Below are 18,735 nucleotides of genomic sequence, written 5' to 3' on the forward strand. Positions count from 1 at the left end.
GACGTTATTTAGGCATTAAGTAGAAGAGAACTGGTCAGTTGTGTCTAAGTTGTTGGATCTATGATCTTGTGCACTACAGAGAGCCGTATTTATGCAGACTTGAGCCCCGACAGCCACGCCACAAAACCCATCCGAAGGAAACGCCGATAAATTCGGCAAATGTAGTGCACACTGCACAGTAACCTTACTGCTGAAGCGAATCATCAGAAGACCCGGAACCGCCTCCCTCGCCGAATACAGTGTGATACAGCTCAAGGTACCGCTCCCGTAGACGATCCCAGCGTGTCCGGTTCAACCACTTGCTGAATTCCCTATACTGGTACATCTCGTTCCAACAATCGCGGCCAAAATCACAGCCAGCCATGTTGACCACAAAATTTCGTCCGTCTTCTGTGTAGTGAACCTTTGGATCAAGTGAGTCTCCACAGGCCCCAGGAGGGAAGGAGTTGATATATCGCTGAGGGACGAAGGCGACACTACTGCGTACCCAAGGCTGGTTTGTATAGAGGTATTCCAAAGCGTCCTGCTCCTTGTGCTCCCACTCCATATGCTTCTGCTCGTACATTATCGGGTCCCACCAGGTGTCTAGCAGTCTCTCTGTGAATAGCGACCGATGGATAAAGAACGAGCCTAGATTGAAGCCTCCACAGTCTTGCGAGAGCAAGAATTGGATGGAGGACGGGTCGTTATCGCCGACCGCCGAGCGGGATATCTCGTCAATGTACGGCTGAGTCGGCGGGTGGGTGATGTTCAATGGATTGTACTCATTAATATCGCGGTAAACGATCTCATCCAGACGGTCGAACAAGTGGCCTTGAAGAGAATACGAATGTTCCATGATATAAGTGTTGAGGTCCAGCCACCAGAACCTGTAGACCGTTAGCAATTGCCTCATAGATGCCACGAGAAATATACCATTCCGCGTTTGGATACTTTCGCATGGCCTCGCGTAGAATATCAACTTTCTCCCACCCTTCGCGCCACTCATGCGAATAGCGTTTCTTCGCTAACATGTTGACCACTTCCAAGTTGTATCCCCATCGTTTGGCATAGTGCTTCTTGTTCAAGATGCTGTTACGTTCGATAGCCCATTCCCTTGCACCTTTCCACTCCATGACTCCGCCTTCGGTGTTCGATTGCAGGATTATCACAAACTTTCGTCCACCGCCTATGATAGAGCGCCTGAAAGCTTCGACGAGAACTAGGGAGCATAACAAGTGAGCACCTAGCCGACCTTGAAGCTTGAAGCATGTGCAACTTACACGACCAAAAGAACAGATATCCAATGATCAAGAGAAGCATTTCACAGAGAAGCCGCAATCGCCTACGCCGCAGAGTTGTCCTCCCGGGCCACAACGAGCGCCAGCCCCGTCCACTCCCGTATATAACGGTATCTTTCTCAACATCTATCTTGGGAGATGTAGACCACATTCTGAACCTTGGAAGCGTCGCAATGATTCGCCGCTTGAAGCGTGAAAAAAACCCGCCGTTGGTCGTAGAAAAGGAAGGGTAGCTGCGCACTTCGTCACTCTTCGTTTTGGCAGCTAGCCATGGATCTGACGAGTAGAGGTTGTTGAGAGGTGTTGATCTGCCACTGCCTGGAACTGAGCTGGGGCTTAACCACCCGCTTCCTGGTCGTGGGGAAGGCGATCGAGGCAGCGACATGGGCGGGAATCAAGGGTGATATCCAAGATAGGAAGGAGCCGCGGAATTCGAGACAACGTAGAAGAGCCCTAACTTGCGAATGCCAGAAGAGTAGAAATTGCGTCTCAGGTTATAAAGAAAGTGCCAGAGTAATAATTGAGGTCGTATAGATGAGCAGTGAGATGGAGTGGTGAATGTCATGAAGCTCTCAAGTGAATGTACCCGACAAGATCGGGAAACACTCCAAGAACAAGCAATCCATACGAAAACAGCTGATGGCCAGGAAGCAACGGAGCCACGGAACATCTCATCATGATAGCAATGGAAATAAAAAGAGATCAGCGGTAGCAAGCAAAGTCGCCGGTCTTGGGCCCCGGGGATCTAGAGAGCTTGCCGCGAACGGATGCATCCCGCTTCCGTCGATGGCGATGGGGCTCAGGGAACCAGCGGGGTCAGGGTCTCAGGGTCCAGCCCAGGAACGAAGTGGACGATCACGGCCATGATGCAAGTCAGTAATTGGGCTGAGTTTCGCTGAATGGCTCATTTCAATCAGATTGAACCTGCTATCCGACTAACTGGCGGGCGACATTGCAGACAATCCGATCGTAGTCCAAGAATCGATACACAAATAAAATATTAAACAAGTTATCAAGTCTTGCACCTCGACCTGGGACTGCTCATAGGAGCCAGGCATCTCATATTCTCACGGTTAGGGGGTTGCCGGACACTCGTGGTGGTTGACCATGAAGAATGCGAAGAATTGCGGCGGGTCTAGAGCAAGATGACGCCGCTGTCAAGTCACATGAGCTACATCCAGAATAGTAGAAACAGCCATAATCCGTCAATATACATGCCATTGATATTATTGACATTATTCTAATCAAATAAGTAGATGAGTAAAGATACAATCAGTTTCTCTTTTCCACTTTTTTTTTGCGATGCGTTTGTATCATATCATGATTTGAGGCGGAGATCTCCAAAACGCGGCAGCAAGCCAAGGCACCGATACCTACATTCTTGACCCAAGATACTGTCAATAAAGCCCAGACGCCAGATTAGATTGCCCCAAACTCAAGCCCCCTCCCCAGACCGTATCGAACAGTATTAAAATTATTCCTTCACGATAGGAATCCGTCGCACCGGTTGCTGGTTCGCTGCCCCTTTCTTGGACGTCAGAACCTTGCGCACTGTGAAACTCTCCTCGTGCTCCGGTCGCTCTTGCGCGCTGTCTCCATGGTAGAACTCGCATTTGAATTTTAGGAACTTATGGCGGTGTCGATAGATTGTGATGATGTCTCCGGTGTATAGCTTGCCGAAATGAAAGCCACCTTCTGGGCCCTTCTTTAATTCAACATCGTTCACCCAGATACATTTACGCGTTTTTGTTGAAAGTTGTGCTGTTGTCCCTGGGATGGTCATCCAGTCTTGTCCAGCGGCGATACGCTCCTCCAGCCGAGGAGCCCAAAAGGTAACTTCAAGAGCGTAGGCTGGAATGCGAGCATCAAAAGGATCAGGATAACAGATACTTGCTAGAGGACCTCGGCCCCATGATGTCAATCGATCTTCGAGTCGAAGGGTAAGATCGAAGATAGAACCGGGTAATGAAGTCAATTTCCCTAGTAGAGGTCGTGACTTGCCAGGTGCCGGCAGAGGTCTTGGTGTTGCAACAGGCCCGCCAGCTTGTGAAGGGTCTGCAGGTGGTTCGAAGTCCCTTGATTCAGCATCGTCAGGGATTTCTAGTCCGGTTTTGGCGTCAATGGTATTAGCAAGTTCAATGTCGAAAATCTCGCCCGGTTCGCGCGTGGAGTTCCTAGATCGGCCACCTGCATTTCGTATATTACTATCATCCGAACTAGAGCGTTCGCTCGCAGTGTCTGGCAACTGCAACTCGATCCGCCGACTGAATTTGGCCGCTTTGGGGGTGGTAAGAGAACTGGCGCGTGGAATTTCTTCCTGAACTTGATCGTCGACAGGCCCATCACCATCATTGGGTTGAGGACTTGTCGTCTCGGTACTGAGGAGAGGGTTTCTGGAAGTGCCAGGGTGCCACGAGTTCATGTTGAGCTGCCGGACGAGATTCTCAGCGCCCAGTAAGCTAAGTGCCGATCCAGCAACGGGGTTTTCCGGAAGAGATAGGACGGAGTTGAGGCTGTCGCCATAACTGATCATGGACTCACCGGCTGAAGAAAGAAAATCCCGGACGCTGTAATCGCCATCCTCGAATGCATCCATGTTGTCGCCCAAGGCATGGGAACTGCGTAGAGCTGATGAAGTTATTTCTCCAAAAAGACGCCTAGGAGTGGCCTGGGATATTTGCTGCGGTTCCTGGGAGACCTCAAGTTTTGGAAGCGACGGGTAACGGATATCTGCTGGGGGAGAATCAATCCTAGGTCGTTTGGACTGGGCCAGATCGCTGTCATTTTCTGCGGGCTCTTGTTCGAATTCCAGGTTCTCCTCTAAGGAAAGCTGAGACGCATCCAAATCATCCTCCGCAACCTCACCGATGGCAGACAGGCCATCTGAATAATCAGACTCCAAACCATCATCCTCATATTGGTCAATATCAGGGACATCGACTAGCCAGGGATGTTTTAGACATTCCCGCTCTTTAGGCCGAAGCAGAGGGTCACGGTTGAGTAGCTTAGATATCAGGTCAACCCCTGCTTCTGAGATGCCTGCGGTGCGAAGTACATCATAGTCCGGTTCGGTTGTCATGATTGTTCGCAGCATCTGTGCGCCTCGATCATCACCCCGGCCGGTGTACGGAGGAATTCCCGCAAGGAGATGGAAAAGGACAGCACCCAGCGAGTACATGTCGACGGATTGATCATATGGGGAGGTTTTCGGTACTCTAATCTTGGTCAGAGGTTTCCACTATAAGAATTGGAGGGACTTACGGATCACCAGCTCTGCGCCGCTTCCGTACCTCGCCGCGTCGGTACATGTCGTACTCGGGGTAGACTTCTGGAGCGCAATAGAGGAGGGTTCCGCAGAAGGTCTTCAGAAACGTCTCCTCTTGGGTAACCTTGGACAAGCCGAAATCTGAGAGCTTCACCTTCAAAGGATCGTGGGATGCGATCAGGATATTGTCTGGCTTGATGTCGCGATGTGTGATCCTTCGCTTGTGAAGGTATTTCAGCGCGTGAAGTACTTGCCGCGCTATTGTCTTTACCATGTCCTCGGGAATGTTGACCATGTTGTGTAGATACGTCGATAACTCGCCGCAGGGAACATACTCCATGATGATATAGATCCAGCGGTCATGCTCGTGGTGGTCAATGTATTCGACAATGTTCGGCTGTTGAAATAGATTAGCCCAATGCAGTCCAAATTATGATGCAAATACCTTACATGTTTCAGATCCTTCATAATCTTCAACTCGTTATCGACCTTTTGATCTAAGGTACCATTCTTCATGAAGCGGCGTTTGTCGAGTTCCTTGGCCGCATAGACAGCCCCGTGCTGTCTTGTAGCTAGCTTATAGACCACGGCAAACGCGCCTTTTCCGATCTGTCCCGTGACATTGTAAGTAGGACCACCAGACCAATGCATTCCATGACTATTCCACGACGGAATGCTAAGGCCCGACGGCTGACGTCTTCCTTGTTGTACAGTGCCAGGGCGGCCACCATGAAGTTGGCCAAGGTGATTTTGAAGGTTCTGATTATAAAGGTCCGTAAACCCTTCCCTGTTCGGCAAACGTACCACGAACTTGACCTCGTTTGTTGAATAATCACCATTGACGACAGAGATAACAGAGCCGTTCGTTAACATTCGGCTGTTCTCTTTCTCTCGCTTTTTGAGGCGGCAGTTGTCTACAATAGTGCCGTTGGTAGAGATATCCTCAAGCATGAGAATAGAGTCATTTGTGATGTAGATGCGGAAATGAGTGTTGGAAATGCGCTTGGACGCATTGTCTGCGCAAAGAAGGATATCGGAGCGACCAAGGGTACGCCCAAAGCAGAACCCACGGGCTGGGTCATTCACCTTGGAAGACAACCTCAGCGCGATGTCTAGGGCCGCAGTACTGGGCACTCCATACTCCAGTACGTCCTTTTGCAGAATATGCCAGGGCGCAACACGAGCTGTAGCGGCCACTGCATCGAGAGCCTGAGGGGAGCTAGGGTGGAGGATACAGACGACATCTGACAGGTCTTCCTCAAGCAAACCAGAATTATTGATTCCGCCGCGCCGAGGGTCCGTGTACGGTTGAGTTGATTCTTGTGTGGCTTCCATGCTGCAGTGATATGTGATGCGGAGTTGGCGAGTTCACTCGAGATAGAGGTCCAAAATAGTGAGCTATGGACATTTGAAAGCCCTAAATCAAGCCTGATTGTTCCTGCGACACTAGAGGTGGTCCATATCATAGATTTGGCCACACATCAGTGCTGGAGACCTAAATACCAAGACCGACAACGCCCTGGTGTTTGACGACCGGTCACTTTGCCGTGAGAATGAGGCAAAATGTGCGGTGAGTGGTTCTCTGAAAGCAGTCTCGAGACACGTCGAAATATTCAACCGGCGTAACTAGGAGGACCCGTAGTGGAACCGAGGCGGGGGATCGCGGAGGTAAAGCCAATATATTCAAGGTGGATATGACTGGATTTGTTCAAGAAAACGAGAGCGCTTTGTAAAGTCGATGCATCAAACAATTGCGATGCTTGCTAATTTTCCAGACAATATTTCTTTTTCCGGGACGAGATGACAATGAAACAAGGGATCGACGAGAATGGGAAGTGTATGCGAAGGTTCAGGGAGGAAAGCGACTATTTCTGTAGTGAGTTGTTGCTGGTTAGTTACGGCGCCTCTCAAATCAACACAAGATGGAGCAGGAGCGTACACAGTTGACAAATCCGCCTCAGCCATGAAAACAACCCAGCAAGGCTGCTTCAGAGACGGGTTGCTTGGCAGGCGGAGTTGGCAATGGGAACGAGACAAGAGACTAGGTAACCACCGGTTCGAGTCCTCGAGTCCGACGTCCAAGGAAGCGCAGGCAAGATGCGGGAGATGGCTCAGCTTTAAGACTCGAAGAAAGCCCAAGGCAGAAACGAGGCATCAACATCTGTTCCTGAGGCAACACTGCGGCGGCTCCACCAATGACGTCGGAGATCAATGGGGCTCAAGCCTCAAGCCTCGCCAGGCACAGGAGTCGTCCATGGATCCTGCATTCTTTGTTCGACCTCCAGCTCCAGGTGCTTCATCCTCTGGATGGATATTGACTACCTATTTAACCAGAGTTAATGAATGCTTGAGATTACCATACTAACTAGGAACGGGATTGACCAAACACTAGGGAAAAGAATAAAAAGAAGCAAGATATCTTCAAGAAGCTAAAGCTAATCAAGGGTTTATATAACTACTTAGAAAAACTAGCACCAAGCCGCGAGAGAGGTCCTGCTGCGAATTTGAGGGAGCCTCCATTAAGCGTGCAAGCTATTTTACCACAAGATCCGCATTCGCCTGATTCAAAAACACACTGGCTACATCCATCGTGAGCTGCAACTCCCCACCCGCCAGGGGCCGGGACTCAACCAGAATCTCATCGGGCATCTCAGGCCACTCAGACTCACACGACACAAGGACGCGGGCGTTTCCAAAATCAAACGGTACGTCGGGGTCCACGTTCTGGTGCAGGAAGTTGCTTTGGTGAGGTTCCCGCCGGTCAGGCGGTTGCGCGGTTCACGATCTGGCTGAAGTCTTGAAGCTCATATGGCATGCTGGCGCGAGATTGGTACTGGACGGACTGCCTGAGATACAGCGCTGGCTAGGTGGGGTCTAGCGAGACGTGGAAGGGGATCTGGTTGATGGACATATTGACGAGGTCCTAGGCCGTTGGGGAGGCGTGCAGGTGGTTGCGGCCACTGAAGACCTGGGCGAACACAACGATTTCGGCGCTGGTTAGGGGCGCGAGGAGCAACGTGACGGCGGGTTTACAGAGCGTGGCTTGAGTAATGCTGTGGGGGATGGCGGGCCCTAGGTGGACGCGGTGCGAGGCAGTGATGAGGTGGGATGCTTGACAGCAGGTTCGGGTTGTGGTTGTTGGCATTCAATTATGCCTTTTAGGTTCGCGTCACTGTCGACTCGTCCGGGATCATCCCCAGTATTTAAAGCTTCCTCTTGATGCTGGGCTTTGATCCATCGCTGTATATGCGAGGATTGTCTCGCTGTGGGACCAGGAGGGCGTCTTCATATAGGATTTCCAAGTGATGCCAAAGCTTGTGCAGGCTGTACCCGTCGAATGCGCATGGCCAATGCGTAGGGCCAGGATCTGCTTGTCGTGCTCGCCTTGGTTGTACGTAAATCGCGTTACAGGGTGGTTGATGGTCGGAACAGAAATTGGGTCTTCGCCTGCATGCCAGTCACAGCCTGGAGCCCTAGATGCTGGACCTTCTTGTCAATCCGGTCTAGGACCATGGCCACGAACCGATCATGGAACGACACAAAAACGATTCGCAGGATCTCTTGACAGTGGACGAGCTCCGTGCAGGCCTATTGTAGCCGGTTGGAGTCAAGCGGGCTCTTGAGGTTGAGCGCCAAATACTTAGGCGGTTGCATAGCATACGCTGTACTTCCAAAGGCGGCGGCAACCTAGAAGCTTTACAGCCATTCCAGGCTGGGCCGCGCCTTCCATATTCAGCCGACTTGCGCTCCTTCCACTCAGGCATCTCTAACCTCGCTTGATCCATTTCTCCCCCTTTCCCTGTTCCCAGGTTTTATTCTTCTCCTCTCTTCTCGTCACCACTATTGTTTTCTCCCAGCCTGCAACCTCTTCCTGGCTGTTAGCATCCACCCTTGCCCTAACTATTCCAGCCTAGACTAGGTTTCTGGCCGTCCTCCTCCATCTACCCTCACGATGACACCGAAGCATGAGTCAAAAGGGAGGGAAAGGGAACGTGAAATGGGAGCCAGCATCCGCTCTCGCCCGCTCCGATCCGAAAGTCAGTGTAGGCAAGGCCAGATTGGGCAAATCCGTGGCTAGGGTGAGCCAACTTTGAGTTTGTTCCTTTCCGGTTGAGTATGACTAACTAACGACATGCGAGTCAGAACTTGAATATATCTATCAACGCCAGTTTTGATCTGCTCCTGCTCTCGCTCTCGACACCCTTGCAGACGGAGACACGCTGTTTGCCAGCAACATGGGACGCCAGACATCCCACGACCTTGCCCGTCTTCGTGCGGACGTCGATCGCTTGTCACAACAACAAGCGATGTCGAATGCTAGGCACACCAAATCTGATCGACAGCACGCTGAAACGGCTCGAAAGCTTGCTGAATCGAATCGACGGCATGCCGAATCAGAGCGAATGCACGCCGAAACGGATCAACAACATGCCACAGCTCGTGCAATACTAGACGAGCACACACGCTTATTCCAGGCGGACAGCGAACGGTGGATGGATGTCAGGCATAGGACATTCCTGTGTTGGGTCAGGGAGAAAACGGACACCATCCCTCTCCAAAAGGAGCAGATTGCAGGATTAAACATCCTCATCCATAGAGCTGTGATCGCCGCAGACACCCGCATGTTCGCAATCAAGGGCCATCAAGGGCCAAAAAGAGTTTGCGCTGTTCGAGAATCTTTATTCCTGCCCTGGTTCTGTAGCGCGCCGTCTCGGTAAGCCTGACGCTCGCTGGATTCGTGCAGCTGAAATCCCACTAACTTACTCCACTCTACCTAGTAACCGAAGCCTTGGACTGTGTGCTCAAGGTCTTAGATAACGCCGCGATGTACAAATTGCTGCTAGACACGAAGGGCGAATGCATGACGACCAGGCAGAGTGAGTTGCTTGCTGACATTACATCCTGTCTCCGAGAACTGCGCCCGTGGGAGCCTATACCCGCCGCAGAGGTCGAGAGATTGCAAGGGATGTGTGACGCATACGAGGATGCTGCGAAGGAAGCTTGAAGGTATTTGTTCGCTTGGGTAGTTTTACGTTGACATGATAAGCTTGCAATGACTACTACCCCTATGTTCCTGTTCCATTCAATTCTAGTCGCTCTCTTAGAGTAGACCACTCGAATAACACTATGCCCATTGCCTAGCACAGGTACAGACCTCGCCAGCGGCCAGCTTATTCTACGTTTCTCAATAAGGCAGGAAAAGACCATATTGATAGGAGAGGCATGCCAGTCCCCCATGATCGGACATTTCGACTCCAGCTCCTGTATCAACGGATGGCTATTCGCATCAGAGTGTGAGCTGTCTTATCCCTTGCTCCGAGATCCGTGCGCTACGATCTAATGTATACATTTTATAGATGTCAAGCATGCCTGACGAGGGAGGGAGGTGACACACTCCTTGAATTAGGGCGACATGGACTGGGCTGTTTAGGAATCGAGTAGTTTGCTTTGGCTCTATTCTCTCTATACCGTAGTTAGCTCCTTTCCTTCGTCAATGACGACATGTGTTCCTTTCTTCGCTGTTACAGCATTCCACTGCCTTTATCTATGCGTAATCTTTGCTCCCAGCCCACTTCCATTCATTTTCCTCAGTAACTTACTTGGCCGTAAGCTGAGCCCCCAGTCCAGAATACGGTAAGTCCAGGCTACTGCGGTAAATCCCACCTAGCCCCCACTACGACGCGCGTAAACCAGGTATCCATTGTATTGGTTGTATACGATATTGCTGCCCACTGCTACGTAAATTACGGAGTGAAGGCCGTTGAACAGGCTGAATCTGGTGCTATATTGTTCATTGGGGTTCGCGCGTGTCTATATCACCTAGGATATGGATGGAGTACGGGCTTTGGCTTCAGGTCAGTGTTTTGCAAGGGTTGCTACCTTGGGGCTTCGTTGCTCAGGTCATTACTAGGAAGATGGTAAGCCAGACAAAGGGCGTAGTTATAAGGTTGAGCTATTATAGGTAGAATACCTAGGGCTACTAGTACTAATTAGGCATAGGTAGTTTACGGGCACACCAAGTCTCACCCGGCACGGGACTCGGGAGTCGTCAATGGATACTGGATCCTGCATTCTTTGTTTGACTCCTAGCTGGGAGATATCGTCCTCCAGCTGTTCCTTGTTCTGTTTGGATGTCGCTTGTGTATTTTACCTGAGTGCTCGCAGGACACCGGCTACCGGTAGTGGATACCTAGATCATGGTCACAACGACTTGGAGCCCAATCCCACCGCAGGGATCACGATACTCTCGTATTAGGCTACATATATACATGCTGGTCAAGCAGGTACTTCCATTGAAACTTCCAGCTTTACGTTATTCAGCATCGAATTTAGCGGCTCCCATAGGGCTTGCTAGTGTCAGTGCTTTGTTGGTGCTGGCCTTTCAGTGCCAGGTCAAACACCTCCTCGAGGCGGTTGATAGCGTCATCTGACACCTCTGCGCGAAGTTAGAATCTGCTCCCCGAAGACCGTGAGGCTATAACTTACGGTAGTGAATCACAATTCTATTCCCCAGGAGCTTCAGACCTTTCTCTTTTCCGGTCTCCGCTAGGTCGTTGGGTCCCAGCCGGGATGCCTCGATGTCCAGCCACACCATGTTCGTATGAACCGGGCAAGCTAGCTTTCCTCCACGGTTCGTCCACATATCCGCAACGCGTTTTGCCTTAGCATGGGTCTCGCGCAGCTTCCCATCTTTGCCACTGGGGTCCAATCCGAATGTCTCGTCGAGGGCGACCCTTGCCGCCGCAGCTAGCACTCCGGATTGCCGGGTGCCACCTCCTATCGACTTGCGGAACCAGCGCGCCTTCTTGATGAACGCGTTCGAGCCAACGATAATGCTCCCGATAGGTGCGCCAAGACCCTTCGAGAAGCACAAACTTACACTGTCGAAAAGGCTGGCGTATTCCGGCAAGCTTCCCGCTCCAGAAACAACGGCCTCCCACAATCGCGCACCGTCAAGATGTACCTTAATCCCATTTTCGTGGGCCCACTCGGTGATCCGTCGCGCTTCCTCCAGCGGCATAATCATTCCGTCTAACGTATTCTCGAGACTAATCAGCTTGGTGGGGCACGTGTGGATATTGTCGCTGATAACCACTTTCTTCTTGACGTCTTCAAGGGTAAGATAGGTGTTATTCTTCGGCACGATTGGTATGACTGTTGCCCCAGTCCAGGCACTCACGCCCCCGGCTTCATAGCAGATGATGTGAGAGCGGTAGTCGCAGACGACGGAGTAGGGAGGCTCGGTCAGGTGTGTTCGAATGGCGACCTGGTTACCCATTGTACCGGACATAACTAACAGCGCGGCCCCGTGGTTCGTGCGCTGAGCGACGTAGTTTTGCAGGTCATTTGTGACGGGGTCTTCCTCGAAAACGTCGTCTAGCAGTGTTGTTTGGCAGATTGCTTCGAGCATCGACGGCGTCGGCTTGGTCATTGTGTCGCCTGGCTCATGGAGGTTTAGTCTGGTTATAGCCGGAGACGGTGACGGTGAGCAACTCACTCCTCAGATCAAATTCGGCTGCGCCGGCGCCGTGCCATGTTGTCTGTCTGCCGTTCGCTGCGTTTGATGCCGCCATGTTCGAAAGAGGTCGCAGGCCACACCTAACTCGTGAGACGGGTGCAATTGACTGCAAAAAGCGCGGGATTTGGAGAGAAGGCCTGACGAAGCGCATTCGGCTGCAGTCTCGAATATATGTCTCCTTGAGACCAAGGAAGATGAATCTCTTTGAGAGGTTGAATTTAATCCATGGTCAGCGATCGATGTGGGGTAACTGGGCCCGGCTTATTTTGCGACGTAACGCCGCAGGTTTTCCGCGATATGCTCTAGGAATAGGTATGAAGGAAAAAGGGGGTCGTGTGATATCTATACGGTCTTAGAAGATATAATACACTGTTCTCCCTAGTTTGCTATAGCCATATCCTCTGAGAACCCATCAGAATGGCCGTTCGAAGTACACCAGGGACCTTGATCAGGAACAATTCGCAAGCTTGGTTAGAATCCCGCCAATGAGTGACCTGCCGTTTATAGTTAGCGTATCTAGGTCGGAGAGTTGTCTAAGCCAATTACAGTTAAAGCCAGGACAGTCACTACCCTAAGCTTATCGATAGGCCGGAGCAGCAACGGTGGGGAACTGAGTCAGCAGTCCAGACTCTCTCCGGAATCTTCGCAGACATCTTTCCATCGGACGGCGAGTGTTCTCATGCCTTCCAGGACATGTTGCGCACACCAGACCGTCGACCCCCTTGTGCTTCAATATGAGCTCCACGAAACCTGACACCATGGATCTCTCCAAGATCACCCGCCCAGCCGTTCTCTGCCAGTGCTCGCGGTGTTTGAGCTCTCTGGCTGTCCTGGAGAACGAGTGGCTCAAGCTGTCGACCTCATATTCGGTTGTCTCCGGATGGCTGAGCGTCCAGCTGCAGCGTATTTCGATCTCCTCCGAGAAGAAGCGGATTCCGCAGTCATCCGATCAGACCTTAATACGGGGACGCATTATCCAGGAGATTGGGTGTAAACTGTGCCACCAGAAACTGGGGTTTTTATGCGCCATGGACAATGGGTGAGTTCGGTTTAATAAGGAGGACTCGCTCATTGTTCGAAACTAATTCATCAGCCCAAATATCTTCTGGAAGTGGCCGAAAGTCTCCCTGCTCGAAATCGTCACCATGCGCTCGGTCGATCCCATATTCAACGAAAAGGACGGCCTACTCGAAGAACTTATGTGTCCTAAACCTATACCAGTCTCTATGGGGATAGATGGATCGCCTGCGCGCCTGGGAGCCTTAATATCAGCAGACTCAAATCTTATAGACGGTCGCGAGATCTCCGTTCAGCACCACATCCAACAGCAAGGGCAGAGTCTCGATCATATCTCTAGCTCGGTTAGCACTCTGCACGATACGATGCACGAGCTGAAGAACGCATTTACCGCTATGCGCATCGAATTAAATGGACCGAACCGTTTCCCCACCGATCAAGACCTCGCGAATACTGATTTTAACATGGTCACGACAGTGTTGAAGGAATTGAAACACAAAGCGGATGAAATAGAGAAGCTGAAGCTGGAGATCGAGGCATTGAAACTCCGTAATCGGTACATGGACGAACAAACGGCAAGACAGGCGCAACAAACCTTGGTTGTTGAGGCACCTCTTCCAGAAGTTAGATCCCCCGGGCTTCTTCAGAGTGATCATGGCAGCAGAAAGCGACCGTTCCCGTTCCCAGAGCACTACAACGGCGTCCGCGAAAGACCGGTACCGGATTCATTCGACGACGATCTCGAAGACAATTTGGCTGAGTTTTCTTTGGGAGAAAGAGAAATTGATATACCGTCCGTCAAGATCCCTTTGAAAGACCATGAAACAACCACAGAGCCAGTCTATGATCCTTCTCCACGACTTCAGATTGAAGTAAACCACTCAGCATACCACACGCCCCCATCTCTCTCCGATGAACCCGCCGCAAAACGGCCGCGACTCTCCTCAAGCGCGAACTCGACATCGAACCCCAACAAAAGGCCCAGAGGCCGCCCTTCACGCAAATCAATCAGCCAGACAGACGCACCACAGAGCTTCGACCCAAGCCCCTTAAATGAACAACACCCCCAATCCACACCCACAGACCAGCAAAAGCCCCTAGAAAACCGCCCAACCCGATCAAACAGACTCCGCAGCCGCTCACGCGCTGCATCACCAAACTCAAGAACCCGGAACCGACAGTCATTAGATAACAGTGAAAAGACGCAAGAAAACACAGGCATGAACACACCCACAGAACCATCCGTGCAACTCGCCGTGGAACTAGGCAAGGAAAACGCCGATTTGGAACTCACCGTACCCCACGCTAACGAGGGCAAGAAAACAAAGGCCGAACTCAACGAACGGCGTAAGGCGCAGGCCGCCGCAAGGGATCATATGGCGAAATTGGCCATGCAGCGCGAGGAGGCTATGGATACTGAGGAGTCTCGGTAGTGGATCGTCTTCAGTCTCGGACCTGTCTAGGCTAGCCCTAGAAACTCACACGCACATGCTATGTTAGCATGATGCACAATCTACTTCTACTATGTATTACCTCTTCAATGAATATAAAGGAATTGGCTAGCTTCGCTGCGCCATTTTTATAACTTTCTTGGCTCGCTTGATAGACCTAGACTTCTGAATACACTCTCTTCAATGTAGCTCAAGATGTGTGATAGATGGCATCAGATCATGTAGATACACATAGTAGGTTATCTCTAATACATCGGAGATAACAACATTTCCCAGCATACCGCTTGAACCTCAGCCCTATTTCACTTGACACACATGAACCCGCACCCCTCCCTCGCACGCTCACAGGCCTTCTTGAGCGCCTGCTCCTCCGTATCCGTCCACTTGACAGACAGCTCATCCCACGGCTTCTTGGACTGGTACTCGTCACGGAAGACCTTATGCATAGCCTGCAACCGGCTCACTTCGCGCGGGTCCCCGGTGCCCGAGTACACGACGAACAGCGTACACGGGGGCAGAGAGTCGTACACTTCTTTGATGCGTGAGACGGTCTGCGCGACGACGTCCGACAGAGTCTTTGAGACTGATGCAGCTGAGTTTGTTTCAATGACTGTAGATGTATTCGCGTTACTCGCGTCGGGAATCCGGTTGCACCAGCCGCGGTAGATCTCGAGCTCGCGCATGCGAGCCCAGGTGAAATCTACGCCTTCGCCGGGGATGGACATGTTCGTTTGGTCGCCGTTCACGGCGGCCGATATACCCTTTACCACAGCTTCGTCGTCAGCGCAGCCGATTGCGACGGTTGCTTGCGCGCCTAGGCCGCGCTCGGGACTACCCCAGTCGACGACGGCGCCTGTACGGCCTGTCCCACCAGCTGCGGAGTTAGGTTTCCCGGGGGCGCTGTGTCGGGCTAGGCGCTTGAAGATGCTTTCGTTGGAGGCGTCGGATGTGCCCCACTGCTCGCCCTTTTCGCATTTCTGCTTGACGAGTTCGAGGACGGCGCGGGCGTCTTCGATGGAGTCGTGGCCTGTTGTGCCCTTTTGGATTTCTTTGCCCAGGTATTTCTGGGTTAGCCATTTCAGGCTTGCTTTAAGTGGTGGGCCGCGGGGGTGAGGGTAGAGGAATGTGGTGTCGACGATGAAGGGGTGGGTGAGTTTGAGGGCGTTGAGGTCGGAGTTAAGGGAGTGGCCGACGAGGATGGAGCGGGGAGTGATGATGGTGAGGAGCTTTTGTTGAATGTCGGCGAGGGTGGTGGTGACGGGGTCTAGCATCTCCTTGGTGATTCCTGAGAACCGGGTTAGGTAGTCGATGACAGGCAGCTCGGGCTTCACGAGCTCGTCAAGTACAACCTCGCCGTCCCAGCGGACTAGGCTGAGGCGGGTGAGCTCTGAGTTGCCGCCTTCCGTAATGCACATCTCGCAGTCTAGGGCTAGTACATCGCGTCCTGCTGTCATGCTGCCTTGTTGAATCTCACTTTCGGGCACGTTGCCCGCTTCCAGGCTTTCTACAAGGGTATCTACCCACCCATCGTCTGTAGATTGACCCGCTCGCTTACGGGCCTCTTCCAGGGCGGATTTCTGGTCATCGGATGGGCAAAGAGCGGGATGTATAGGATACTCATTTTCCCGTAGCTCTTCAGCAAGGCTGATAAACGCAGTAATGGGCGTTCGCTTGGAGCTGTAGCTTTTGTCAACTCTAGGAGGATTCGGGCCCTTTGCCTTCTTCTCCTTGTCTTTGGGTAGCTGTGTCAGGAGAACAGCTTGTAAAGGTGAGTGAACCTTGTTATACTTAGAGTCCCCGGGAGCCCGGACCGGCCAGGCATGGGGAAACAGGTCGGCTAATGGCTGAAGAGCCTCGGGAATATCGTTGCGGGATATAGAGCGAGGGCTGAACAGGTGAGACCGATCCTGTGGTGGCAGTCCTTCCTTCCATCTAGCAAAATCGGCCGCCCTGGTATCGTCCGTCTCGCCATCGGCTTGTGTATCTTTGACAACCTCTTTCACCTCAGACCCATCCAGAGGAACTGTTCCATCGAGCATTCCCAGCTCTAGACCAGGTACCATTAGGAACACAGCCTTCCGTATACGCGTCGTATTCTTCACGGCGATCCATTGCGGCGCAACCCCGTCCGCAAAGCAAAAGAGGAGCAGATTCTGGAGGTCGGCGATACGGATAGACGACTGGAGTGTCCGGCCTTCGACGTAGGTAAGTGTTGGGTATTTGATCTTCTCGCCGTTCAAGCGCTTCTTCTTCGCGGGTCGTGCATCGTCGTGGCCATTCTCAGTGTTGACTGGCGAACCTGCGCTAGGTGTCTTCTCCGCGGAGGCAGTGCCCTCATCCTGGGCGGGATCGTTCGGTTTCGAGAGCAGCGAGAGAGTCTGGCCTAAACCAAATCCTTGTGAGCCTGGGTCGGCCATGACGGGGGCAATGTCGTCTGAGTACCCATTGTCTGTGTGCTTGCGCTTCCCCATATCTGGAAGCTAGGCAGGTCAAATGTGGCTGTTTGTGGCTGTGAGGTTCTTTGACTCTTGAAGGATTGGTCAACTTTCTTTTGATGTGCTCACGTGATGAAGACTGTTAAATACGGTAATTGGTCGTCTGCGTTATCAGATCCTGTCTGAACCCCCACGACAGTCAGCCATTTCGCCTCGGATGATCACAAATCATCCAATGCCCTATGAGATCAGTAGTGATCTCCATCTTGTAGATCTCCAGTTCCGCGGACGTGGCGATAGCTATTTGTAAACCGGCAGTCTAGAAGCTGACTGAGTGTAAGAATCGTGTAACCGGAATACGGCCGCACCCAAGGGCTTGCGGTGATCCGCGACCGGAGCGTGAAATTTAGCTTATCAGATCGAATCGTCATTTCGCTTTCTCCTCTCGTCTTCCTCTCTGATTCATCTGCTCGACGGTCGACCACCAAGTCATCGATCCCTGTCCGCCTCGCTAGCACTCACTCCGTCCATTCCTTCCTATAACCCTGCCGCTCCCACCTACCTACCTAGCCTGCCCTAGACTTGTCGAGCTCCCCTCGCCCGGCCTCGTCCCGTTTTCCCCCGCCACCTCTCCAACACCCCACATTTAACTTCGAAGTTCGAACGAAAACCACCACCACAGCACAGCACGATGTCGTCGCTCCTTGAAATCACCTCGGAGGAGAGCTTCGGCCCTTACCTGTCCACCCTTCCCCCCAGCACCCTCATCGTCCTCTACTTCCACGCGCCATGGGCCGCCCCCTGCGCGCAAATGCGAGCCGTGCTCTCCGCCCTCGCCTCCCAGTACCCCGTCACCACGCCGCCCACCGTCTCCTTCATCAGTGTTAACGCCGAGGAGCTCCCTGACATCTCCGAAGAATACGACGTCACCGCCGTCCCCTACGTCGTCCTCCTCCGCAACGGCCAAGTCCTCGAAACCATCTCCGGCAGCGAGGCTACAAGAGTCCGGGATGCCGTGGAGCGGTACGCTGGCGCAGGCGCGGGCTCAACAGCCAACGGTGCCGCCTCTACAATTCCACCTGCACTCACGGCTGTGCCCAGGGAAGACGCAAATGCGCCGACGACGGCTACACAGGCGCCTGTGTCGGGTGTTGCTCCTGGCACCATTGGCGGCGCGCCCCCATTGACGCCCGAGCAGAGCAAGGAGGCGCTGTTTGCCCGGCTTGCGGAGCTGGTAAAGGCCGCACCTGTCATGCTGTTCATGAAGGGTACGCCGAGCGCGCCGCAGTGTGGGTTCAGTCGGCAGCTGGTTGGGATTCTGCGTGAGCGCAGCGTCAAGTACGGATTCTTCAACATTCTGGCCGATGAGGATGTACGACAGGGTCTGAAGGAGTTTGCGGACTGGCCGACTTTCCCGCAGCTTTGGGTTGGCGGAGAGCTGGTTGGTGGCTTGGATATCGTATGTGACTTTTGCCCCTCAAGTCTTCTTTGTATTATTGCTAACCATTTGATTTGTGGTATAGGTCAAGGAGGAGCTCGAGAACGACCCCAATTTCCTCGACGGTTTCGCCGTCAACAAATAATATACAAAAGAAGAAAAAGGTCTGCAGGGCGAAATGGTTAATTCGTGGACTTAGCTCTCGGTTGCTACGACGTTTTTAGATTCCACTGAATCGAGCGATGACTTATGGACAAGCATGTTTATGTTTCGGGGTGCCTTACTCTACGTAGCAAATGTGTAGTATATCAGAATTTTAGTATCGCTTTC

At 52.3% G+C, this 18,735-nt stretch overlaps 7 protein-coding genes across 7 annotated transcripts; 3 read left to right on the top strand and 4 right to left on the bottom strand.

Moving 5' to 3' along the window:
* Positions 1 to 35: 35 nt before the first annotated feature.
* Positions 36 to 1,792, bottom strand: BDW74DRAFT_92184 (putative alpha-1,6-mannosyltransferase subunit). Its single transcript, XM_073734084.1, has 3 exons — positions 1,263 to 1,792; positions 916 to 1,201; positions 36 to 869 (listed from the first exon to the last, which is right to left on the bottom strand). Exons 1-3 carry the CDS (start codon positions 1,663 to 1,665, stop codon positions 185 to 187), a joined length of 1,374 nt encoding a protein of 457 aa, XP_073579437.1. The 5' UTR covers positions 1,666 to 1,792; the 3' UTR covers positions 36 to 184.
* A 686-nt stretch (positions 1,793 to 2,478) lies between these two features.
* BDW74DRAFT_92196 (serine/threonine-protein kinase) lies at positions 2,479 to 6,137 on the bottom strand. The gene is made up of 3 exons (XM_073734085.1): positions 4,996 to 6,137; positions 4,542 to 4,942; positions 2,479 to 4,495 (listed from the first exon to the last, which is right to left on the bottom strand). Exons 1-3 carry the CDS (start codon positions 5,878 to 5,880, stop codon positions 2,755 to 2,757), a joined length of 3,027 nt encoding a protein of 1,008 aa, XP_073579438.1. The 5' UTR covers positions 5,881 to 6,137; the 3' UTR covers positions 2,479 to 2,754.
* Positions 6,138 to 8,442: 2,305 nt separating this feature from the next.
* Positions 8,443 to 9,588, top strand: BDW74DRAFT_92225 (uncharacterized protein). The gene is made up of 3 exons (XM_073734086.1): positions 8,443 to 8,624; positions 8,689 to 9,259; positions 9,324 to 9,588. The coding sequence occupies exons 2-3, from the start codon at positions 8,781 to 8,783 to the stop codon at positions 9,361 to 9,363; spliced, it is 519 nt and encodes a 172-aa protein (XP_073579439.1). The 5' UTR covers positions 8,443 to 8,624; positions 8,689 to 8,780; the 3' UTR covers positions 9,364 to 9,588.
* A 974-nt stretch (positions 9,589 to 10,562) lies between these two features.
* Positions 10,563 to 12,446, bottom strand: BDW74DRAFT_161414 (threonine aldolase GLY1). Its single transcript, XM_073725778.1, has 3 exons — positions 12,044 to 12,446; positions 11,032 to 11,985; positions 10,563 to 10,981 (listed from the first exon to the last, which is right to left on the bottom strand). Exons 1-3 carry the CDS (start codon positions 12,213 to 12,215, stop codon positions 10,875 to 10,877), a joined length of 1,233 nt encoding a protein of 410 aa, XP_073579440.1. The 5' UTR covers positions 12,216 to 12,446; the 3' UTR covers positions 10,563 to 10,874.
* Positions 12,447 to 12,737: 291 nt separating this feature from the next.
* On the top strand, positions 12,738 to 14,656 carry BDW74DRAFT_161420 (uncharacterized protein). The gene is made up of 2 exons (XM_073725779.1): positions 12,738 to 13,103; positions 13,158 to 14,656. Exons 1-2 carry the CDS (start codon positions 12,799 to 12,801, stop codon positions 14,512 to 14,514), a joined length of 1,662 nt encoding a protein of 553 aa, XP_073579441.1. The 5' UTR covers positions 12,738 to 12,798; the 3' UTR covers positions 14,515 to 14,656.
* On the bottom strand, positions 14,639 to 17,027 carry BDW74DRAFT_161421 (RNA exonuclease). The gene has a single exon (XM_073725780.1). The coding sequence runs from the start codon at positions 17,001 to 17,003 to the stop codon at positions 14,835 to 14,837; it is 2,169 nt and encodes a 722-aa protein (XP_073579442.1). The 5' UTR covers positions 17,004 to 17,027; the 3' UTR covers positions 14,639 to 14,834.
* A 245-nt stretch (positions 17,028 to 17,272) lies between these two features.
* On the top strand, positions 17,273 to 18,733 carry BDW74DRAFT_161422 (uncharacterized protein). The gene is made up of 2 exons (XM_073725781.1): positions 17,273 to 18,426; positions 18,491 to 18,733. Exons 1-2 carry the CDS (start codon positions 17,659 to 17,661, stop codon positions 18,548 to 18,550), a joined length of 828 nt encoding a protein of 275 aa, XP_073579443.1. The 5' UTR covers positions 17,273 to 17,658; the 3' UTR covers positions 18,551 to 18,733.
* Positions 18,734 to 18,735: the final 2 nt, after the last annotated feature.

Source organism: Aspergillus multicolor, assembly GCF_047715735.1.
Source record: "Aspergillus multicolor strain CBS 133.54 unplaced genomic scaffold BDW74scaffold_36, whole genome shotgun sequence".
Lineage (NCBI taxonomy): Eukaryota > Fungi > Ascomycota > Eurotiomycetes > Eurotiales > Aspergillaceae > Aspergillus > Aspergillus multicolor.

Coding starts and splice junctions, on each gene's coding strand:
- BDW74DRAFT_92184 (XM_073734084.1), bottom strand. CDS start 1,665: ATGTCGCTGCCTCGATCGCCTTCCCCACGACCAGGAAGCGGGTGGTTA. Junction 1,202..1,262: donor ATATCTGTTCTTTTGGTCGT/GTAAGTTGCACA, acceptor TATGCTCCCTAG/TTCTCGTCGAAGCTTTCAGG. Junction 870..915: donor AAGTATCCAAACGCGGAATG/GTATATTTCTCG, acceptor AACGGTCTACAG/GTTCTGGTGGCTGGACCTCA.
- BDW74DRAFT_161422 (XM_073725781.1), top strand. CDS start 17,659: ATGTCGTCGCTCCTTGAAATCACCTCGGAGGAGAGCTTCGGCCCTTAC. Junction 18,427..18,490: donor TGGTTGGTGGCTTGGATATC/GTATGTGACTTT, acceptor TTTGTGGTATAG/GTCAAGGAGGAGCTCGAGAA.
- BDW74DRAFT_161414 (XM_073725778.1), bottom strand. CDS start 12,215: ATGCGCTTCGTCAGGCCTTCTCTCCAAATCCCGCGCTTTTTGCAGTCA. Junction 11,986..12,043: donor AGCCGAATTTGATCTGAGGA/GTGAGTTGCTCA, acceptor TCCATGAGCCAG/GCGACACAATGACCAAGCCG. Junction 10,982..11,031: donor TAGAATTGTGATTCACTACC/GTAAGTTATAGC, acceptor AACTTCGCGCAG/AGGTGTCAGATGACGCTATC.
- BDW74DRAFT_161421 (XM_073725780.1), bottom strand. CDS start 17,003: ATGGGGAAGCGCAAGCACACAGACAATGGGTACTCAGACGACATTGCC.
- BDW74DRAFT_161420 (XM_073725779.1), top strand. CDS start 12,799: ATGAGCTCCACGAAACCTGACACCATGGATCTCTCCAAGATCACCCGC. Junction 13,104..13,157: donor TTATGCGCCATGGACAATGG/GTGAGTTCGGTT, acceptor CTAATTCATCAG/CCCAAATATCTTCTGGAAGT.
- BDW74DRAFT_92196 (XM_073734085.1), bottom strand. CDS start 5,880: ATGGAAGCCACACAAGAATCAACTCAACCGTACACGGACCCTCGGCGC. Junction 4,943..4,995: donor TTATGAAGGATCTGAAACAT/GTAAGGTATTTG, acceptor CTATTTCAACAG/CCGAACATTGTCGAATACAT. Junction 4,496..4,541: donor CGGCGCAGAGCTGGTGATCC/GTAAGTCCCTCC, acceptor GACCAAGATTAG/AGTACCGAAAACCTCCCCAT.
- BDW74DRAFT_92225 (XM_073734086.1), top strand. CDS start 8,781: ATGGGACGCCAGACATCCCACGACCTTGCCCGTCTTCGTGCGGACGTC. Junction 9,260..9,323: donor TTCTGTAGCGCGCCGTCTCG/GTAAGCCTGACG, acceptor CACTCTACCTAG/TAACCGAAGCCTTGGACTGT.